Source organism: Elephas maximus, chromosome 23 (genome assembly GCF_024166365.1).
Source record: "Elephas maximus indicus isolate mEleMax1 chromosome 23, mEleMax1 primary haplotype, whole genome shotgun sequence".
NCBI classification, from domain to species: domain Eukaryota; kingdom Metazoa; phylum Chordata; class Mammalia; order Proboscidea; family Elephantidae; genus Elephas; species Elephas maximus.
In genome coordinates, this window is record NC_064841.1 from 11,165,828 (window position 1) to 11,187,081 (window position 21,254).

Consider the following 21,254-nt stretch of genomic DNA (forward strand, 5'->3'; position numbering starts at 1 on the left):
TGACTCTCTGATTATTAGCTCTATCATTTCACTTCTTCCGTTTCCTGATTACATTTATTCTTCAATCTCACCAGGGCTTCCTGTTTAGTCCCACAGGAAACCAGTGGTGACACCAAATGACTGTCCCTAAAATTTTTGTGCCATGTTTCAGCAGAAATTTATTATTTTTAATAAAAATAATCCTGTAGGTAGTTATAACAACAAAAACATTTTTCATAAGGTCAGTTTACACGTATCAGTATACCTACAAGGCAAAACTCTATGCTAGTTTACTTTTTGAACTTTCTAATGTGCTCCGGTCGGAGCTTGTCGTCATTACCCAGTTATAATGGTGCTTTGAATCACACCGTCACGTGGTTTTGTCTGCAGGCGCTAGAAGCACGTGCTGTTGTTTTCATTGCTGCTGGTGTTTTGTCAAATTGTTGATTTTGTCAAAGTTTCTGGTGTTTTAGCTACAATATTATGGTAATTAGTATTTGTGAACCTATATCAATGACTTTTTTGAAAATGAAGTAGTAATTAAAGGAAAAGAGAGAGATAAAAAAAGGCTTCCACTCAGTTGCTAACAGTGTTGTAGCTAATGTTACAATTCAATGTAGAAAGATTTTCCAAAACAATTTTGTTGTTAGTATTCATATGCTGTAATCTAAGAAACATTACACTTAAGGAATTTACAACTATATTTATCACATATTATTCTATGATTAAAATTGATAATAAATGTTACTAAGGATTCTGTATGGCCTGGTATGGGAGGATGTCCACGGGTGGGGGAGTGACACCATGAGTTACCCCACTGGGTGACACTGACCCTAGTGATAGCACTCCAGGGGACCTTTTCTCTCCCATCATGCAGCCCGAAATCTTTAAAAATCATGCAGTTCTGTCTTCTGTTTATAGCTTGCTAAATATTAGGAGCCCTGGTGGCATAGTGGTTAAGAGTTCAGATGTTAATCAAAAGGTCAGCAGTTTGAATCCATCAGCAGCTCCTTGGAAACCCTACGGGGCAGTAATGTTAAGTTCTTTCTTCCCGGGTCCAGTGTTTCCTACATGGTCCTTGGGGCCCTAAACATCTGTGTGCAGTTCTGTGAGGTTTGTATTCTGGCCTTTGAGGCAGTAGGGGGCTGCCTCCAGCCTCCCGTCCACTCCTCTGTCTCTCTGTATCTCACCTGCTTCCGATTTACTTTCATCTCTACTGTAGGGAACCTTACCCTTCACTTCACATCAGTGCCCCGATTTCCCTGGACCTCATTTTCTTCACTCACCCCTATTGTGACCTGTATGAATCTATTTTCTCTTCTCTGGCTTCCCAGGTTGTTGAGTATTGTTAGAAAAAATTCCATCAGCACACAGAGTTATGAAACAGAAAATTTGTGGTTTCAAGCCTCTCTGAGCCTTTCCATGACTTGGCAATCCAACTACTTCCCGTTGTCTCTCTTTTATACTGCCCATACCAGGCGATTGAAACTTTTGCCACATGTTCTAAGGTACATATTATACAACAGAGTGGGCAAACGATACAAAATGTGTTCAATCCATGAGTGAATGAATGACTGTCTGGAAAGATAGATCTTTCATAGGGGAAAACAAGGATTGGAATATATATACCTGTCACCCTTGAGTTCTGTTGGGAACCTAGATCCTTATGGTAAACTTTCCTTTCTGCATAAATTAGAAAGAAATATTCCAAAATAAGGAATTACCTATCCTCTAAATGCATTCATGAGGAATAAATCCCGGCATTCCATCCTAACATTCTGGTAATAGAGTTTCAACTTCAATATTTAGTCTCATTGAAAAAGCACGATTCACTGTCGAAATTATCAATGTCTATTTCACAAAATGGGTTGGGAAAATCACAATAAAATTGGATCAAGTTAAAGAGACAAGGCAGAGAAAGAATTATTCATAGTAGTTAATAAATAAATCAGAAAGAGGAGATCTCAGTACAATTATCTACCAGAAATCTCTATCAACTATAACCTATCAAATGGTTCAACTAGTTTAAAGTGCTGAATAAAATGGATTAAAATGATCATTGAATATAAATATAAATTGTTATAAAACTGACCCAGAGGGATTTCAAATAGGATAAATTTGTACTCCAATTTGGGATGAGAGAGAATTAATTTTTTAGAGGTGATTTTTTTGTGAAAATAGTCACGAGCCTTTGGAGTTAGTGACTGGCATTATATTAATGAAATTAATGATAACATAAAAGAAAAATATGAGGCATATGTAGCCACATTTATTTAAAAAATATGTCTATCATCAGGAATGTGAATGTAATAGATTGCTTGTGGAGAGTCCGCCAGGCCCCAAAAGCCCTTTGAGGGTCTCCCCTCACCCCTAGCAGAAGGCTTCCCTCGACTATTTTCTATCTCTTCAAACCTTGGGCCACAGATGATTGGGCCAAACTGAGCACCACAGTCTGCCCAGGGGGGACTCTGGGAGCAGCAAAGGTGTCTGGGAAACAGAATGAGGCAGCTGCCGAGGGGAGAGGAAACCATCCCTTTTTCAGGTGCGGTTGAATCTCTGTTCTGGTATTCCTCGCAGCACCTGGATCCTTGCAGTAAAATTTCCTTTTTCTACTTAATATTACATGCTGCTGAGGCGGCGGTGAAATATATTCATATATAGTTTGTGGGATTGTAAATTGTTATGAAGTTTTTTGGAAAATATTTGGTAATGTGAATTAAGAATATTAAAAATGTCCAGACCTATAGGCTCACTTGGACCACTTCTGCAGATGTACTGGGAGGAATTTGTCAGATTCGTGGATAGGGATAGTCCTCACAATTCAATTTATGATGCCAAAAACAAAACAAAACAACAGAACGAAGTTTCCAAGACGTGGGGCTAGCTGAATATATCAGGGTGTGTCCGTATTTTGTAATATTGTGCAATTATTAAAGTATTTTAGAAAAATATTTAATGGTGTAGGAAACTACTACAGTGTGATATTAAGTGAAAAATCTGTGTCCACAGCTCTACACACATTATGACTCCAGTATCATAATTTATTTATGTGCATGTGTGTATAGTTAGTACAAACAAAAGTGGAAGAATATGTACCCGTGTTAAAAACGATCATTTTTTTAGTGGGAGGAATTATCCCTGACTTTAAAAAATATATATATATTATTTTTATTTTTTATGCTTTTCTATGTCTTCTGAACTTTCTGCAGTGATCATTTTGTACTCAGAAAAAGCATCCCATTATTTAAAACAGGACTTATGTTCAAAGAAATGTGTTATTTTGGATGTGTTATAAAGGATGGGTTATTTTTATCTCAGTTACATGAAAAACTTCGGGAAGTTCAAAATGATGTGTTTATTCCACGTGGGCAGTGGAACAAAATGTTTCTTTCTTTTTGTTTTTTCAATGACAGCATGTATCTACAACCAGTATTATTACATCAGTTACATCAAAATTTAAGTGAAAATGTGTACTTATTCAATGATGTCTTATTTTCAAAATAAATCAACATCTATTTTAAATAAAATGAGGATTAAACACAATTGCAATAAAAAATATTACAATCAAATTATTTATTTTAAGGAAATATGACTTTGCCGGGTTTTAATCAAGTAACAACTGTTTACAGATACAGATACACACACATATAAAAGGCACATATAATCTATACCGTTTTAAGACAATAAGGCATACTTTATGATATATAATCTTTTTTACCATAAAATATATGTACTTCTCAGATATGAAAAAAAACTAATATGACTAGGAAGATACTTAATACCTAGGACCAGAGGAACACCTTTATGAGTAATTTAACTTTTATATGTGACGTCAGTAATATCATGATACCAATAAGCCATCTAACTGACATTTCTTCGGCAGTGTGACTCTCTAAGACGCTGGTTGAGTTTCACAAAAGGTTTTGAAACTTGACAACTACTGCTTAGCAAATCTTTGTACAAAATATAAGTAGCAGGTACAAGTGGACCACAATTGCTACATATCTAAAAGAGACACAAAACCTTTATAGTGCCCTTTGGAAATCGGGCCATGCAGTCCTGAGCTTTCATGTCCTATTGCTCCTCTAAAGGGTTTAACATATTCTAAATACCTTCACCTGGAGGTAAAAAAGAAACAGAACAAGGACAGACGGAGGAGAGTGCATTTCTGCCAGCCAAATTTTTCCAGTGACACATTCATCCAGCTGCTGACGTCTCCCTCTGAGCGGCCTTTACTATCTAATGCAGCAGGATGCAACATGGAGCTTCGCGTTGTTTGGCTGCAAGGGGAAAGTAAAGCTTTTGTTCTGAGCTTTAGAGAGATCAGTTCAATCCACACAATCCATTTTTCTCCTTACATTCTGAAAGGACCTACTGCTCATTTGGTAGAGAAGTGCTTGGAAGGAATGTTTTTCTTTCCGTTTCTTTCACAAGGTTTCCTGACAGACAGGCATGTCACTCAATCTCGAAACATGGGGCCGACTTCTTGGTGGACGAACTTATGTTATCTGAGGGGCGGTAGGAAAGTGTGCTCATTTTCGTGGACAGGCTTGGGTGGGATTTGGCCTTTGGGGGAATGTATTTCAGAACCTGGAGAATATATTTTTTAAATTTTTTCCCCAGAAAGCCATAAAAAAAAGGATTTAGGCAATTGTTAAAGTAAGCTATGCAAATGGTGATAGGCATGGCGGTGTCGACAATATCTGTAATCTGACAGTCGTGTATGATACCCAGCTGAATCAAGACATCCAGAAAAGTAAATATTTGGTGGGGTACCCAGGAAAAGAAAAAGAAAAGCACAATCGCCATAATTATCTTAAAAATGTCATCATTTCTCGGCTTGTTCTTCTGAATTTCATAAGCCTTCTTTAAGGTCTTCCAAATAAGAGTGTAGCTTGTAAGAATGATCAGAAAAGGAAACAAAAAACCCAGAATATTCTTGGTTAGGCCCAGCCCTATGTGGAGGGTTGAATTTTGGGATTCGTAATGGAAGCCACAAACTGTGATATTTGTGTTCTCGATGAAAAATACATTTCTGTAGATAACTGAAGGCAAACTGGCCAAGCCAGCCAGAAGCCAAATAATGATGCAGGTGGCCTTGGCTACCAGCATTGTGCGCCGAAGGCGTGACTTCATCGGGTGAACGATGGCCAGGTAGCGATCAATGCTTAGACAAGTGAGTAGAAACACGCTGGCGTAGAGGTTGAAACTGATACTGGCTGAGGCGATTTTACACAAGTAATTGCCAAAGGGCCAGCGGTATTCCATAGCAGTGTAGACAGCCCACAGTGGCAAAGTCAGTAAGAAGCATAGGTCGGCCAGCGCTAAATTCAAAAGGAAAATGCTGGCCACAGTCTTCAGTTTCATGTAAAAGTAAATGACAATCACTACCAAACTGTTCCCAAATATTCCCACCACGAAGATGATGCTGTATAAAGTAGGAATCATGATAAATATGTAATTGTGTCTTCCAGCCTTGGGACAGTCATCTTGGATTCTTTTAATACCGTCTTCGGTAGAAGAGTTGAGGATCATTTTGATCTCTTGGGTTGGGTTCGTCCCAGATACTACGCCAAATGCACCTGGGGGGAAATAAAAAGGTTTTAAAAAATTGACTTCTAGTTGTAAACAAACAAACAATTTTATTTCTCAGTCATAAATCCTGTTAACTCAGTCGTAAGAAAAAATTAGAACATACTTTCTGAAGTAAATTTGTGAATGGATAAAGTCCAAGAATGTACATTTAAATTAAGTTTTAGAAAACAGCTTTTGTAGGGGTGATAAACAACACCGTCCAGAGAGATGAAAGTGGGGTTCTGTGTGAATAAACCTATCCAGGTCCTTTGCATTTTTTCCATAAGTAAACCCTAGCCTCCAAATTGACGAAGATACATAATCTAAACCTCAGAAAATGCTACTGAATTAGTTATTCAGCAAGAAGACTTGAGTTTTTCCTGAGGTAAGCAAGGCTAATTAATTTTGTCTTTAACCTCAGAAGTGTAACATACCTGTATCTTATTCTTTACTTCTTTCATCTCATGATCTTTCCTTAGGCCTATAAATCATTAGCCTTCTCCCTTACATAGTTGCATGATCAGAATGGCTGCCTCCATGTGACTGAGAGACTGGTTATTGTGGGAACTGATTTAAGCAGGAAGGCCTAAGACTTTAGGTAGTAGCCATCTCTCCGTGGTTTTCCAGGGTTCTAAGAGCAGTAGCACTTATTCTTTACTTTCCAACTCAGTCTAGCAAAGGGTTCTGAATCTCCTAACTTTTGTGCCTCCTGGCCATTTCTGGAGTTAACTCTGAGGTTAATCATTTGTGTATCAAGAATGTCAAATGAATGGATTAGGTCAGGATTGTCCATAAAAAATGTCTTTGGTGAGGACTCCAGATAGCAGTAGTTCTTTAGGATTTTAGGGAGACTCAGATGCTCAAGAATGAGCTCCACAAAGACTTCTCCAAATATTTGCTCTGATATTTTATATAACCAACGAGTAAGCTATTCATTTATGTGACTTAAGAAATTGACATATTCTGCCCTAGACGGGCGTCCATTAGGAAGCCCTGGGAAGGGGGCCAAAAGTGCTGTGGGGTAATGTCTGGGATGTGGCATGCTGAGGGGAGAGTCAGCGCTGGGCACAGGAAGGGACAGCCAGGCAGGGCAGTGGTGCCGGGCATGTATATCCTACTGATGCATCAGGAGCAGGTCTCTGGATGAGCATGGCCGTGTGTTCCCCTTGTAGCAACATGTCCTAGAGAAGAACAGGAACAGTGAGAAGATACTATTGGCTGCCCAGAGAGGTTGTGTTTGGCATCTGGGTACCCTGGACACCTGCGCCCAGGGTAGTGTCCATCTTGGTGTAAAGAGGTGCTACACCATGCATGGATATATCTCCTGTAGGTGATAACACGTGGGAAGAAAAGGGTTCTAAAGTGGCCCCTTTGCCTCTCTGAGTAGGCAAAGTTGTTCTCCCCACCCAGTTTTTGGTTCCATGTTCTCATTATCTTCTTATTTTGTATTCAGCCTTGTATAATTTAAATCTCTTTCTTCTCCTTTCATTCATGAGGACATTAGTATCTACCAATAGGCATTATCCACTCCAAATGTCACATCCTCTGTGGCATTGGGACTGGATAATACCTATTGGTGGGCTCAAGCATTCCTGACTTCCCCAGGAAATGGTGCTGCCTTTACTCAGCCCCTTTGACACTATCAACACAGTTTTTGACACTATAATTGTCTGTTGACCTATCTGTCTTCCCCACTCTTGTGTCAGCTCCTTGAGGGTACAGCCTGTGTTGAGTCATCCTGTTTACTAGTTTAGGTTCTGGTACATTCCAGGAGGCAGATGAGAAATGTCTGATGAACAAGACAGTGAGTGGAGAAATAAATGAGTGCATAATTTAAAAGCAATGAGTATAAAGGAGACTAATCTCTATGGGGCTTATAAAACCAGTTTTTATCTTACTCCCCAAAGGACCTCATAGAAATTCCCCAGAACTAACCTTGGTATCCTCATGAACAAGAAAAACAAAACAAAACAAACAGGCCAAAAAAAAAAAAAAATTCCTTAGTACTTTTAGAACTCTGTGCTTTAGTAAACAGAATATGAAAAGAAGGAATAATTTCAAAGAAACTAGGGCCAGGCTCTCAGGGAGATAGGATCTATTTCTTTCTCACCTAGAAGGATTAGCTTGCCACCTTGTTGATTTTTCAATTCATTTTATTATAGTGACTGAAATTATGCCAGTTTACAAGTATAAACTCATTTGTGTAAACTGATATTCTTTATTAAAAAGTATATGCTTCACAAAAGGTGTTGGGGCTGGCAGCCATTTACATCTTAATGTGGATTAACTTATTTATCCTGCTAACTTTCTAACATCTAGTTGAGATCATGTGGATCTAAGGGAATATTAGAACTTTCAAGGTTAGAAAACGTCAAAGATTATAGGGGGCCTGAGTGAACTCCATAACTGAGAGTTAGGGAAGCAGCAAACTTGGTTCAGCGTGGGCACACAGGCACTAAAAGATGGGAAGGGATAAACTTGATGTGTTAGAGTTCGTTGCTTCCCTCTGAGCTCTCAAAGCAGGGAGGAAATTCCTCTTTCTTCCCACTTTTCCCCTCTGACTCTACTTTGCAGGCACATGACTGAGGCTGGCTTTATTAATTCTATGTCTAGAGTGAGTAGTGGTTAAATGCTATGGCTACTAACCAAAAGGTTGGCAGTTGGAGTCCACCAGCTGCCCCTTGGAAACCCTATGGGCAGTTCTCCTCTGACCTATAAGGTTGCTATGAGTCGGAATCAACCTGATGGCAATGAGTTTGATTTTGGCGTGAGAAAAATTTTATTATCAAGTCTGAAACTGTCAGCATCATTTATAACAAAATTTATATGAGAAAAAGTTCTGCATTTGAAAGGACCAACTTACAAACATAGTTTTGGACTCTAACTCCTTCACAAGCTGAGGGCAGCCTCTTCTTCTGTTCCCATGGATTCATACTGGCTAATGTTTGGTAGGAACCCTGGTGGCACAGTGGTTAAGAGCTATGGCTGCTAACCAAAAGGTGGGCAATTCGAATCCATCAGCCACTCTTTGGAAAACCCCATGGGGCGGTTCTACTCTGTTCTACAGTGTCGCTATGAGTTGGAATGACTCGATGGCAATGAGTTTTTAATGTTTGGTATGTAAAAGCTTGCTCTGAACAGCTAGGGGAGCATCCCTGGAAATTTTAGTGATGTAGTTATTATTTTAATGGGCGTATCACTTGAGAGTCTCTGGACATAGCACTGAATATAATACGTAGAAAAACATTCGACACATACATTTATCTGATTAATGACCTAGATTTTCTACATAGTGGGGAGATGTGTTTTCTCACACTTGAGGGAGGAGGAAAGGGGGAAAATGAATTTTTCGCAATGGAAACAGTGTGAGCAAGCAAAGGGAAACAAATACAAATACAAATAGCGCATTCAGGGGCCAGTCATTCATTTATCATATATTCACTGAACACCTGCCATGTGCTGGTGTCAGGGAGGTAAAATGAATAAAGTCACGGTCTTTCTCCTCCTTTAAGGCATTCTAGTCGAGCTGGGGGACCAAACCCGTAAACCAAACTCATTGCCGTCGAGTAGATTTCAACTCATAGTGACCCTATAGGACAAAGCAGAACTGCCCCAAAGGGTTTCCAAGGAGCGGCTGGTGGATTTGAACTGCCGACCTTTTGGTTAGCAGCTGAGCTCTTAACCATTGCACCAACAGGGCTCCTTAAAGACAGAACCAGAGTCCAGGGTGTTGAATACTATACCATATCAGAAGCATGCGGAATGTTCTGTGTTTATCACCGAACCAGTCTGGGGGAATCGGGAAGTCAGGGCACTTCCAGAGGATTTGGCACTTAGACCTTGGAGGACGCATGGGAAACAGCGTGGTTAGAACTTAAGGCAACCAGCTGGCCAAGCAAGTGGAAGTAGAGATCGTGCCATCACTTCAACTTTTCTCTCCTATGAATGCCTGCAGTATCATCTAGGAAAACTGCTCCATGTAAAATTATTACCATTACCCACATCTCTAGGCAGGGGTGTGGGGAATGGATGTGCACAGGGCATTTCTTGGTAGGAGGGGGTCATGCGCCATACTGGCTGTATAAGGCCCCAAGTCCCCCAGTCTGCTCCACTGCCACAGATAAACTTCCTTAGAGAAACATGGTTCTCAGAAATAAGGACAACCACCTTAGACTGATGATGAGTGAATTGGAAAGGGTGTCTCTTCCCTTTGAAGCTGAAAGAGATCCTGTTTTGGTGATCCTTGATCCTTCCACTTGAAGGAGACAGAGATGTAATCTACCAGATAAACTGCTGCTTGGTCTCCGGCAGGGTTGTAGGCAGGTAGAACACCGAAGGATCTCTCTCTCCCTACTTCTGGTTCTTGCCATATCTCTTACCCAGCTCTATGGCTTACATGAATTCCATAGTACCATTTTGCTTTGGGGAAAAGAAGATGGGGTTTAGGGGAAAGGATCTGTAACGGACTCTTCCTTTGCCACTTAAAAATCCGTGTGGCTCTGGGTAAGTCACCCCATTTCTCTTAACGTGAACCTCAGTTTCCTCATCTTTACGAAATGTTCATCGTAAAGATGAACATAGTTTTGTAGGAATTAGATAATGTAAGAGCACTGGGCATACCTGTCAAATAGGAAGAGTTTAATAAATGTGTTTTATTTGAATCTTTACGGTTACTTTGGGAATACAAGGCAAGCATTGACTCAGAACAGCCATGGGTCAAGAAAGCATAAGAAATTTAAAAAAAAAAAGGAGAATTATCATTGGTAAACTCCTTCCGTTGCCATTAAAAGTCTAAAAATACCACGCTGCCTTTTTTTTTTTTTTAAGTATGAGTAAAAATTAATCTTAAGCAGCTGAATAAATTTGCCATGATTCAGGTGGGAACTTTCAGCCTGTTGCAAACATAGGCTTGGCTCCTGGTGTCCAAAGCACATTTAGTCACTGCTTACTTTTTTTTTTTACTTCTACTTTTGAATTCCTTGACAGCTTCCCAGGTTCTTAAAAACAAGGATAAGATAGGGGATTTTTTTCTTCTTCTTTTTTTTTTAATTCTATGAATATTTCCCCAAGACTTTTCATTAGAATATTAATACCTTCTTAAGCTTTTAGATGAGCTGAAACCAATCTAATTAAATTGTTCATTACAAGCTCCTTTTTAAATGAGTTGGCAATCTAAAGAGAAAAGAATACCCATAGCTTCCTATGATAATAAAGAGGGAACTAAAAGACCAAGTAATTATATTTTAGAATAATCTTCTACTAAAGTATCTTTCTCAAAGAGCAAAGAGTAGGCCAGTGTCTAAGTCATTTGCTTTGGAGGTTGGACAGTGCAATAAACCATCCTGCTCAAAAGTCATTCTCTTTATTGCTCCTATTTAATATCTCAGCCTTTAGAAAGCATCTGTTTACTCTCCTTTCCCCCCACCCCCTTAGTAATGAATGAGATGTTCTAGAGTAAACAACTGTTAATTTCCATTTGTGAATTTACTGAATCATAGAAGTTGGAGCTAAAAATTTTAGGGGTTCTACTGGTTTCTTTCTCAAATCCACTTGTTCTTACTTCTCAACCTTCTGTTCTTATTTTATGGATTCTATTTCTTCCTTTATCTCCTTAAACATTTTGAACACCTGTATGTTAAGAGTCCCTACTCAATTGCTTTACTATTTGTAGTTCCTCAGGTGTAAATTCAACTAGTTTTTGCACCTGAGGATGCTCTTTCTTGGTACATGCCTTCCTCTTAGGTTTCATCATCTTTGACTGTGAGTTCAGCTTCAGTGGCAGTTAACTTCCTTACGGGGCCTGAGAGCCTGGACGGTTGAAGGCCTGTGAAGTTTCTGTATGCTTGGGCATACGACGCTCACTTCATCTGGAAGAGTATGTAATGCCAGCTTCTCAGCTTAGTTTACAACCTCATACTTTTTCTGCAGATACTGTTAAGGCACTCGACCCATTCTTCGACATCACACAGCCCTTCTCTTCCCAAGTCAAACCTTGACTGGCATACAGAAGTTTTCTGATCTTTGGTCATGATTAGGCAGTAGTTTTTCAGTTCCTGCCTCTAATCAGGAGATTCATTTTCAAATGCCTTCAGTACACAAGTCTAGTGGCCCCAACTTTCATTCTGCTAAAGTCGTTAGAACCAGGTAGGTCTAGTATTGGTCCTTCTCTGGCCCATGTAGTCTCAACTCCTACTGAGTGCCTTTAGGGCTGTGACCCAGTATGTAATGTGTTTAAAGCAGGAAGGGCCATTTCCATGCCTGCTTAGTCCATTGTCCTCAACTTGACTGGAAGCTGCCCTACCTGTGATTTGGAGATAAGTTACTTTAACCCACTAAGGGTTGCGTTATAATCTTTATCCCCCCTCTACCTCTCCTCATCCCTTTGATGAAGCATCCAGACCTTCCCAAGCTCCACTCTTCCATGATGGTCATCTGGCAGCCAAAGAGAGGGGAGCAGGGCAGAGAAGCAACACCGTGGGGCAAGTGGCTAGAATTGCTTTCAAGTCACATGCACAGAAGAATGCCATGGAATCGGTTGGCAACCCTAGCTTAACTTTTCTAAGCTAAAAGCTTTCCTTAGAGCTAATTTGGTTCACTAGAATAATCCCTGCAATTCTTGGGTGAATGCTTTTCTCAATACAATATGTATTTTACTAAAAGTATTAATGCCATACTAATTCAGTACTTAAGATCCAGTCTCCTCAAACTCAACGAATGGCTGTGTGATATGTCTAAGTGATAAGTAATGGTTTCTGACCTTGTTCTCAAGTCAATATCACCCACGGTGGCCTGCCCACACAAGAGATGAAACAGGACGATGTGCCTTCTTACTTCCACATGTACTAACTGTAACCGACCGAGGTGATGGTGGTAAAATATTCCCTTATCCCTAACTTGTCCTCTACTTTGCTTCATTCAAAATAGCACGAGAAGCCCAAAAACCCAGCTTTATTAAAGGAAACTTAGAAGTTTCTTTCCAATTAGGCTATGAATTTCAATAAAAGTAAAATGTTAATCCTAAATTTTGCTTCTTGGGAATCATTGAAGACTTTAGTATTTAATAATGGAACACACAACCAGAAATAAATTTATCTCCACTCCAGAAATTCCTATTTATCATAAATTCTGGTTTAGACAACTCCTTCCACAGCTTTATCCCGATGATATTTCCTACCTTTTGTGTCTGTCCCAAACTCTCGACTGTTTTTGTTGTCTTTTATTTCAGAAAGAAAAAAGAAACACGTAGGAATGAAAGATAGTGATTAAATCTAACTCAAATGCTTAAAAAAATCTTCCTTTGACATACTGGTGTTAGAAAATATTCTAGTTATGTTAAGTATGAAGGGCCATGGAAGGTTTTCTGGAAAGCCTGGAGAGAGGACAGCTCCAAAGACTAGGAGAAAATAAAAATATAACAACCTGGAACAAAGTCTGTATAGAAATGAACCTCTGTCCTCTTATACTCCAAAATTTTTCAAACACATGGCCTCATATAATTTTCCCACTAGAATCATAACCACACTTCAACCAATCTGCATCTTGGCCCTCAAGGGTAAGGGAAGCATAGTTTTGAATAATACGGCTCTTGGAGAATGCTCACTAGCTTTCCTTTTTCAACAGTTGAAAAAGGCAGCACCTCAACTTTGGTGAAGGGTAAGACAGTACACAATACTGGGGAAGCCAGCACAACTTGTATAAGGCAAGGTCATGGAAACTTCACAGACACATGTAAATTCCCTGAGGGACCGAACTGCTAGACTGAGTGCTGTGGGGACCATGGTCTCAGGGAACATCTAGCGCAATTGGCATAACATAGTTTATAAAGAAAATGTTCTACATTTTATTTTGGTGAGTAGTGTCTGGGGTCTTAAAAGCCTGTGAGTGGCCATTGAAGATACCCCACTGGTCTCACTCCTTCGGGATCAAGGGAGAATGAAGAAAACTAAAGATACAAGGGAAAGATTAGTCCAAGGAACAAGGGACCACAACTACCATGGTCTCCACCAGACTGAGTCCAGTACAACTAGATGGCGCCCAGCTACCACCATTGACTGCTCTGATAGGGATCACAATAGAGGGTCCTGGACAGAGCTGGAGAAAAATGTAGAACAAAATTCTAACTCACAAAAAAGACCAGACTTACTGACCTGATAGAAGCTGGAGAAACCCCGAGAATATGGCCCCCAAACACCCTTTAGCTCAGTAATGAAATCACTCCCAAGGTTCACCCTTCAGCCAAAGATTGCACAGGCCCATAAAACAAAACAAGACTAAAGGGGCACACCAGGCCAGGGGTAAGGACTAGAAGGCAGTAGGGAACAGGAAAGCTGGCAACAGGGAACCCAAGGTTGAGAAGGGAGAGTGTTGACATGTCGTGGGGTTGTTAACCAATGTCAAAAAGAATATGTATACTAACTGTTTAATGAGAAACTAGTTTGTTCTATAAAACCTCCTCTAAAGTGCAATAAAAAAATTATTTAATGGTTCAGAATTGGCTACAGAATAAAGTACTTTTTATGGTTAAAAAAAAAAAAAAAAGGCGGCACCTCTGTGGCCAGCTCTTTATGGATCAACAACTCTTGATTCAACTTGTGAACAAAACCCCAGATTCCTTATGCAAAGCGACACTGCTCTTGCCTCTTTTAAACTTTAATTCAGCAGCAGAAACTGCTGATCTCATTTTAAATTCCACTTTAAGGGGCATGTGAGGAATGTTACTGGGCAGGAAGGGAAGCACTAATTAATTTACACCCTTAAGAAATTATGATAATATTATAGAATTTATATGTAGTATGAGTTTTATGTTAGAGATTATTGGCCACATGGCAATTCATTCCAGATTAGAGTTTTTAAGCATTATATAAACCATATAATCATAAATTTTAAATGAAGCAGGAGGATTAAATATTCAATATACTGTACATGTTTCCCCAAATTGCCCACATGTCCTGGTTGCAGTAGGAATATTCTGTGGAACGATAGTCTGCAAATTTGTCCTAGACAATGTGTACAGAGACTGGAGTTCTAATTTTGTCTTTCCCTAGCTGGGTGACCTTGAACCAGTCATTTATCATCTCCAGGCCTCTGCATCTTCAGGAAGTTGGTTACATGCTGAAGAAACCTACGGGAGCACTAAATTTTCGTATTCATTCTTTTAAACGGGTATATACCTTTATGAAGACAAAGGTAATTATGGCTTGGCAAGTAGAAATGACCTATGATATATCATTAAGTTTACCACCCGTCCGTCCGTCCATCCATCTTCCGATACAAAACCAGTTTTTGTCAAGTGGATCCTGACTCATGGTGGCCCCATGTGTGTCAGAGTAGAACTATGCTCCATAGGGTATTCGGTAGATTTTTCAGAAGCAGATTGCCAGGCCTTTCTTCCAAGGCACCTCTGGGTGGATTCAAACCACCAACCTTTCAGTTGGCAGCCGAGTGCTTTGCCAAACTGATTTAGTAGCATTCTATAATCAAACACAGAATTCACGGCTTTAAAAACAACAATAATAATTTTACCTTTTACTAAAGATGAATAAAGAAAGTCCAGATAAAATTACTATATGGAAAGTATATTTTTTCTTTAAAAAAAAAATTAATACTCATTCAAAAAACTGTTTCCAAAGCACAGCATTTGGATAGCTGGTTGTGGTTAATGGTGTCAAGGTTATGGGTTTGGGCTCTACTTAGCTCCTTTCACTCCATTTAGGGCCAAAGACTGTGAACCTCCCAGGTATCTGCTGTGTTATTCACAGGCAATACCAGGTCAAGAGGTACAGACAGATTAGTCCACACATCTTGCCATGGATAAAAGCGACATAAAAAGTATGCCCTGCAGTTAGGGAGTCATAAGATTAGGTCATCCTTTTTTTTTTTTTTTATGAGAAGAGTGATGCAATGTGTGATTGTTAAAATAACTCATACAGAATGAATTTACTCGCAGATTCTTTGTGGGGAAATACAGCTTTTTAAAGTTTGGCAGTTAGTTACCATGATTCAGTTGCCACACCCCCCACCCCAAACACACACACGCACGATTGAGGTTATAGGTGAGGGCAGAATATTACCAAAAACAAAAAACCCCAACAAGGAAACAAAAAACCTCACAGTACTATATTATTTAATATTATGCTTTGAAGTATTATAATAACCAATGCTTTGAGAGCTACAAGGGCTTCTGTCACAGGAAAATGGGTTCTATAAAGGTGATGCTTCTTTGATTTTATCGTTTAGCTTCATTTCTTTCCATGTGCAATCATGTAGGCTTTACATGACTTTAATTTTTACACTTTTTACATGGAAATGCAATCAAATTTCAGAGAAAGCACTGGATCGGAGTCCTGTCAAAGAGTTAGCAATATCACTAACCAGCGCCATAATCCCAGGTAGGCAATGTAATCTCTTCCTTTGTTATATCTTAAATATTATGAAATATTTAGAATGGGAGTACCAACACCTGCTCTCACCTCCTTCATAGATATTTTTAAAGAAAAAAAAGGCGAGGTCTTTTATGGAAGATAGAAAAGCACTCTGAAAACACAACCTTTGTATAATTCAAGGGTAAGTGAAATGAGTTTAAGGAATGACAGCCCAGAACTTCAAAAGGGTCATGGAATTTTTTCATTCAGAAATTCAGCAGAAATATTTTCATTATTAGAATGTAATGCTTCTATTTCAAGAGTCTTCAGCAGATACTTGATTAAGGCTGAAAGAAAGGTGAAATGGCATATATTGTATAGCGCCTACATTTCATTCTGTGGTAACAAATGTCTGGGTATAAATTGGAGGCCTCAGATCAAATCTGACCAACAGGCACATTTTCTGCCCCTAAAGTGTCCTTGGTTTTTGGGATCTGAATCCTTTTCAGTTCCATAAACCCTACCATTCCCTACTGTGTTACTCTTTAGGTCTGTGCTGTCTAACAGAAATACAATGCCAGCCAACTACAAGACACACATTTTTCTAGTGGTCACATTAAAAAAGTAAAAAGAAACAGATGAAATTAACTTTGATAATACATTTTTATTTGAGTCCATGTATCACAAATACTGCTATTTCATTACGTATTCAATATTAAAAAATTTGAGATATTTTATTTTGGTACCAAGACTTCAAAATCTGGAGTGTAATTTTTACTTAGAGTGTATCTCAATTGGGATTAATGATTAGGCATTCGATCACTACCTGTGGCTGGCCACCATGTTGGAAACACAGCATCAGTAGTTAAGTCACCTACCTGGCCCCTCTGCCAATGTTTAAGCCAAGTATGGCCCTTGAATAGCAGCATTAGTATTACCAGAGAATCTGTTAGAATTAGAAACGTAAATCTCAGGCAGGTCAGGCCCCACTTCAGGCCTGCAGAACCAGAAACTCTGTGGGTGGGGTCCAGCAAGCTGTGTGCCAGTGAGGCCTCCAGGAGACTCTGATGCATACTAGTGTTAGCAAACCACTGCACCAAAGACATCTTGAAGGAGCCCTCATGGCATAGCGGTTAAGCGCTCAGCTGCTAAACAAAAAGATGGTAGTTTCAATTCGCTGGCCATTCTGCAGAAGAAAGATGTGGCAGTCTGCTTTTGTAAAGATTATATATAGCCTTGGAAACTTATAGTTCTTGTAGGGTTGCTATGAGTTGGAATTGACTTCATGGCAATGGGTTTTATAGGCATCTTAACTTGAAACCCTGGCTTTAATGTTGATAAAACCCCCAAAAACCAAACCCATTGCTGTCGAGTTGATTCCGACTCATAGAGACCCTATAGGACAGAGTAGAACTGCCCCATAGTTTCCAAGGAGCAGCTGGTGGATTCGAAGTGCTGACCTTTTGGTTAGCAGCCATAATGCTTAACCACTATACCACCAGAGTTTCCTAAATGTTGATAGCCCATGGTTAATACCAAAACTAAATAAAACAAACAACAGAAATATTCTCAGCTACAATGAAATGTTTTCATTTGGCCCTTACAACAAACGAACAAAAGCCAAACCTAATACCGTTGATTCCAACTCATAGTGACCCTACAGGACAGAGCAGAACTGCCCCATAGGATTTCCAAGGAGCAGCTGGTGGATTCAAACTGTTGACCTTTTGGTTAGCAGCCTGAGCTCTTAACCACTGTACCACCAGGGCTCCATTTGGCCCTTATAAGGTATCAAACACTGTGGTAGAGATGGCAAACTCCCAAGTGCACCTTGAGAATTACTCATTCATTTATTTCTTTTCAACAGTTGGGGCTAGTGTAGTTGAGGGGCACCCAACAGGATGTCATCTAGTAAATTACCCCTTGTACGTACTCACAGATGGGGTCAGGCAGGAAATACTTTACCTCCATGCCATCATTACAACTAAGATCTACCTGGGAAAAGAACACAATGACCCAGATGACAGCCAGAATAAGGTGGCGGGAAGAACATGGTGATGGGAACCAACCATCTGAATCAATCCCATGATTTACCTCTTACGAGCTGTGGGATCTTAGCTTTTCACTTAATCTGTGACTCATTTTTCTTGAGCTGAAAAATGATGATAATAATGATATTGACAGGGGCACATTAACCAGTAAGCAAGGTACACATGGGCATACCGTAAGCCAGGCACACACAGGCTTAACTGTGCTTACTAAGCTGTAGTGCACAATTTCGCATGGGCATCACCACATCAAAGATGTGAAAAATAGATGAAACTGTGCACTATGGATTAGTAAGTAAGCGCAAGGAAGCCCATGTGCACCTTGCTTATTGGGTAATCCATCCCTGATTATTGATGATGATGTAGTATTTGCCCTGCCTGGCTCACAACACTGTTGGGAAAATCAGATGAGATCATGTATGTGTAGACGCTATGAACTTTGGGAATTCTGTTGATGTTATTAAATTCACACTATGGTGTGAGTGACTATTTCCCCCCTGCAAGCAAATCTGGAAAAGAGAGATTGGGAAACTGCACGTGATACTACAACTGGAAGAAGATGAAAGGCTCAAAGATGGGGAGGCTAAAATGCACTGTTGACAAGATACTCAGACTGGACAGTTTTTGCCAGCTCTGATAATTCTCTTGTGTGTGTGGTGTGTATCTGTGTGTGTGTGTGTGTGTGTGTTTGACACACACACGGGGTGGATAATCCAATAGGCAAGGTAAACACAGTGCTTACCTTGCCTATCAGATCATCTGTAGTGAACCGTTTCACCACATCAAAGACTCTGTTTCTAGGTATGGCTGCCATCTGTCTCTCTCTGAACCCCACAGAATCAAAGCATCTTTTCAAATTTACAATCCCTGATGGGGCAAATGACCCAGGAAGCAAGGTAAGCACAGGCTTACTTGTGCTTACTTACTAAACCATAGTGAACAATTTCAAAGATCAAAGAGATGGTGAAACCCATATGAAAGCGTTCACTACAGACGATCTGGTAGGCAAGGTATGCATAGTGCTTACCTTGCAGCACTGTTGGAAACCCTGGTGGTGTAGTGGTTAAGTGCTATGGCTGCTAACCAACAGGCTGGCAGTTCAAATCTGCCAGGCGCTCCTTGGAAATTCTATGGGGCAGTTCTACTCTGTCTTATAGGGTTGTTATGAGTCGGAATCGATTTGATGGCAGTGGGTTTGGTTTTTTTTTTTTGGTTTGTAGCACTGTGCTTGCCTTGCCTATTGGATAATCTGCCTCTGTATGTACATATATATACATTTATATATACATATATATGTATGTAAAATAAATTACAATGATACCACAGTATTGATGGTAATAAAATGTTACACCATTCCATCTACCATGATTTACCATGCCATTCATGTTCTACCTTGGGCTAGTCATGCTTTCTAATTAAACAGCCTGTGTGATAAGAGGCACGGATGCTGGGCCAATAAAAGGTAAACAACACTTTGCCAACTGAAAACTAAGATGAGATACCGGTGACTGCTGTTTCCTGTGAAAACTTCATTAGCAATAAATGAGTTACCAGATGTCACACATCAGATTTGAAATTAAAATATATCCCCAGTATACGTGTGCAGTCTGAGCGGGAGACAAAAATGAACTCTTTCCAAGGCAGTTGCCTAAGATAATGCACGACATTGCCTTCTGATAATTCGTTTCTCCTCTAAATGTAAAATAAAATGCAGACCTTGGTTTGTAAAGTGGAAATAGGGCGTTTCTGCACAGAAGGCTTTGCAGTGAAGCAACACATTTCTCGTACAGCAGCCACTTCGTAAGGGCAAGGAGAGTGTCTGTGAACCTTCTCTGCCACACCAAAACTACCATCTCCTCTTGTTTTTAACGTTGCCATAGCGACTTCTTTTTCTCACCATCACTTTGAGCCAGCTATTGCTGCTTTATTACCAGCAACAAAACTGTTCAGGTCAGCAATGGTCAACGTCAACTCCACTCCTCCTAACTTTGCTGCCAGTGGCCCCTTAGTGCTTCCCTTTCTTCACTGAGATATTAGCACTCTGCTCTTGTTCTTCCAGGGAACTGAGCCGACTCTGTTCTTGTCCTCAAAGTTACAAGCCTCCAATCCGAAAGCAATTGTGGTCAGAGGGAGGGAACCCCACAGCAGGAAATAGGAGAGCTCAATTTCACGTAAGCCAGCAGAAATTTCAAATCATAAGCCAGTGCAAGAGAAATATCTAACATCTTCTGGTTTTTATAAACAAATATTTTTAGCTGAAGAAGGCCCACGTTCCTCAGCAAGTTCAAAATCTCTGCAGTTACTCCGTTTCAGCAGAAGACGGGAAGCTGGCATGGCTCTTTGAAACAGTTCATTTTTTTCTCACTCATTTGTTTTGGTTCTTATCTCCAGTAAGAGAGGTAAGGCTTACAAATCAAGAGAGTGGAAGTGAGTTATCATTCTAAAGTCTCCATTTAGAGAATATTTACATACAATTTCTTTACATACAGACATCCCCCAAAGCACTTGAAAGTTTATTTCTGGATCATTGAGAGCTCATCAGATGCTAGGGCTTCAGGAGCTCCTGTCCTTTGGCCTCATGAAAAGGGAGACAGAACGTCCTTGAAATGGTTCGCTATCCCCAAGGGGAAAATGTCTATGGACAACTTTTCAGCTGCACAACTCCCGTACAAAGTGGCATGCAAGTCTTTAATTCAGCTTATTTAATGGGCAGTTGTTCTCGACTCTCTTGTGTTTCTGTTGGTACCTGATTCATCTAAAACCCTTATAATATTTGCTTAATAATGACCAAAATAACATTTATGTTAATTTTATGATTTATTATTTATGATTAGTGAGTGCTCATCACATGCCTAGTATTGTGCTAATCGCTTTCACCTCTATGAGAGCTCTATGAGGGACAGCACCATTATTCCATTCTTTAGATGAGGAAACTGAGGCTTAGAGACCAGGTTCTTATATTTTGGCCTTCCATAATTAGTTTTAAGGCTCAACTTTTTTTTTTTTTTTTTGGTAAGGTCATCTCTTCATACTCCTCTAAAAAAGGAAGGGAGGGAGGGAGTAAGGAAGGAAGGAAAGAAGGAAACCCCGTTGCCACTGAGTTGATTCCAACTCACAGCAACTCTACAGGACAGAGCAGAACTGCCCCATAAGGTTTCCAAGGAGTGGCTGGTGGATTTGAACATCTGACCTTTTGGTTAACAGTCACCTCTTAACAACTGCACCACCAGGGTTCCATACTGGTCTAATGGGGGATGTTCATGGTTCTCACAAAGGCTGGCGGGGGAGGATA

The 21,254-nt window shown here is 39.9% G+C and overlaps 2 protein-coding genes across 3 annotated transcripts in view; one reads left to right on the forward strand and one right to left on the reverse strand.

Moving 5' to 3' along the window:
* The window catches only part of LOC126066586 (vasodilator-stimulated phosphoprotein-like), a 521,808-nt gene that overhangs the window by 216,971 nt on the left and 283,583 nt on the right, over window positions 1-21,254 (forward strand). The gene's annotated exons all lie outside the window — the stretch shown is intronic.
* AGTR1 (angiotensin II receptor type 1) overlaps window positions 3,583-21,254 on the reverse strand; it is a 55,825-nt gene continuing 38,153 nt past the window's right edge. For both annotated transcript variants that reach the window (XM_049867816.1, XM_049867817.1), the window contains exon 3: window positions 3,583-5,561. In XM_049867816.1, coding sequence (XP_049723773.1) covers window positions 4,435-5,514 — 1,080 coding nt within the window. In that variant the 5' untranslated portion in view covers window positions 5,515-5,561 and the 3' untranslated portion in view covers window positions 3,583-4,434. The remainder of the gene's footprint in view (window positions 5,562-21,254) is intronic.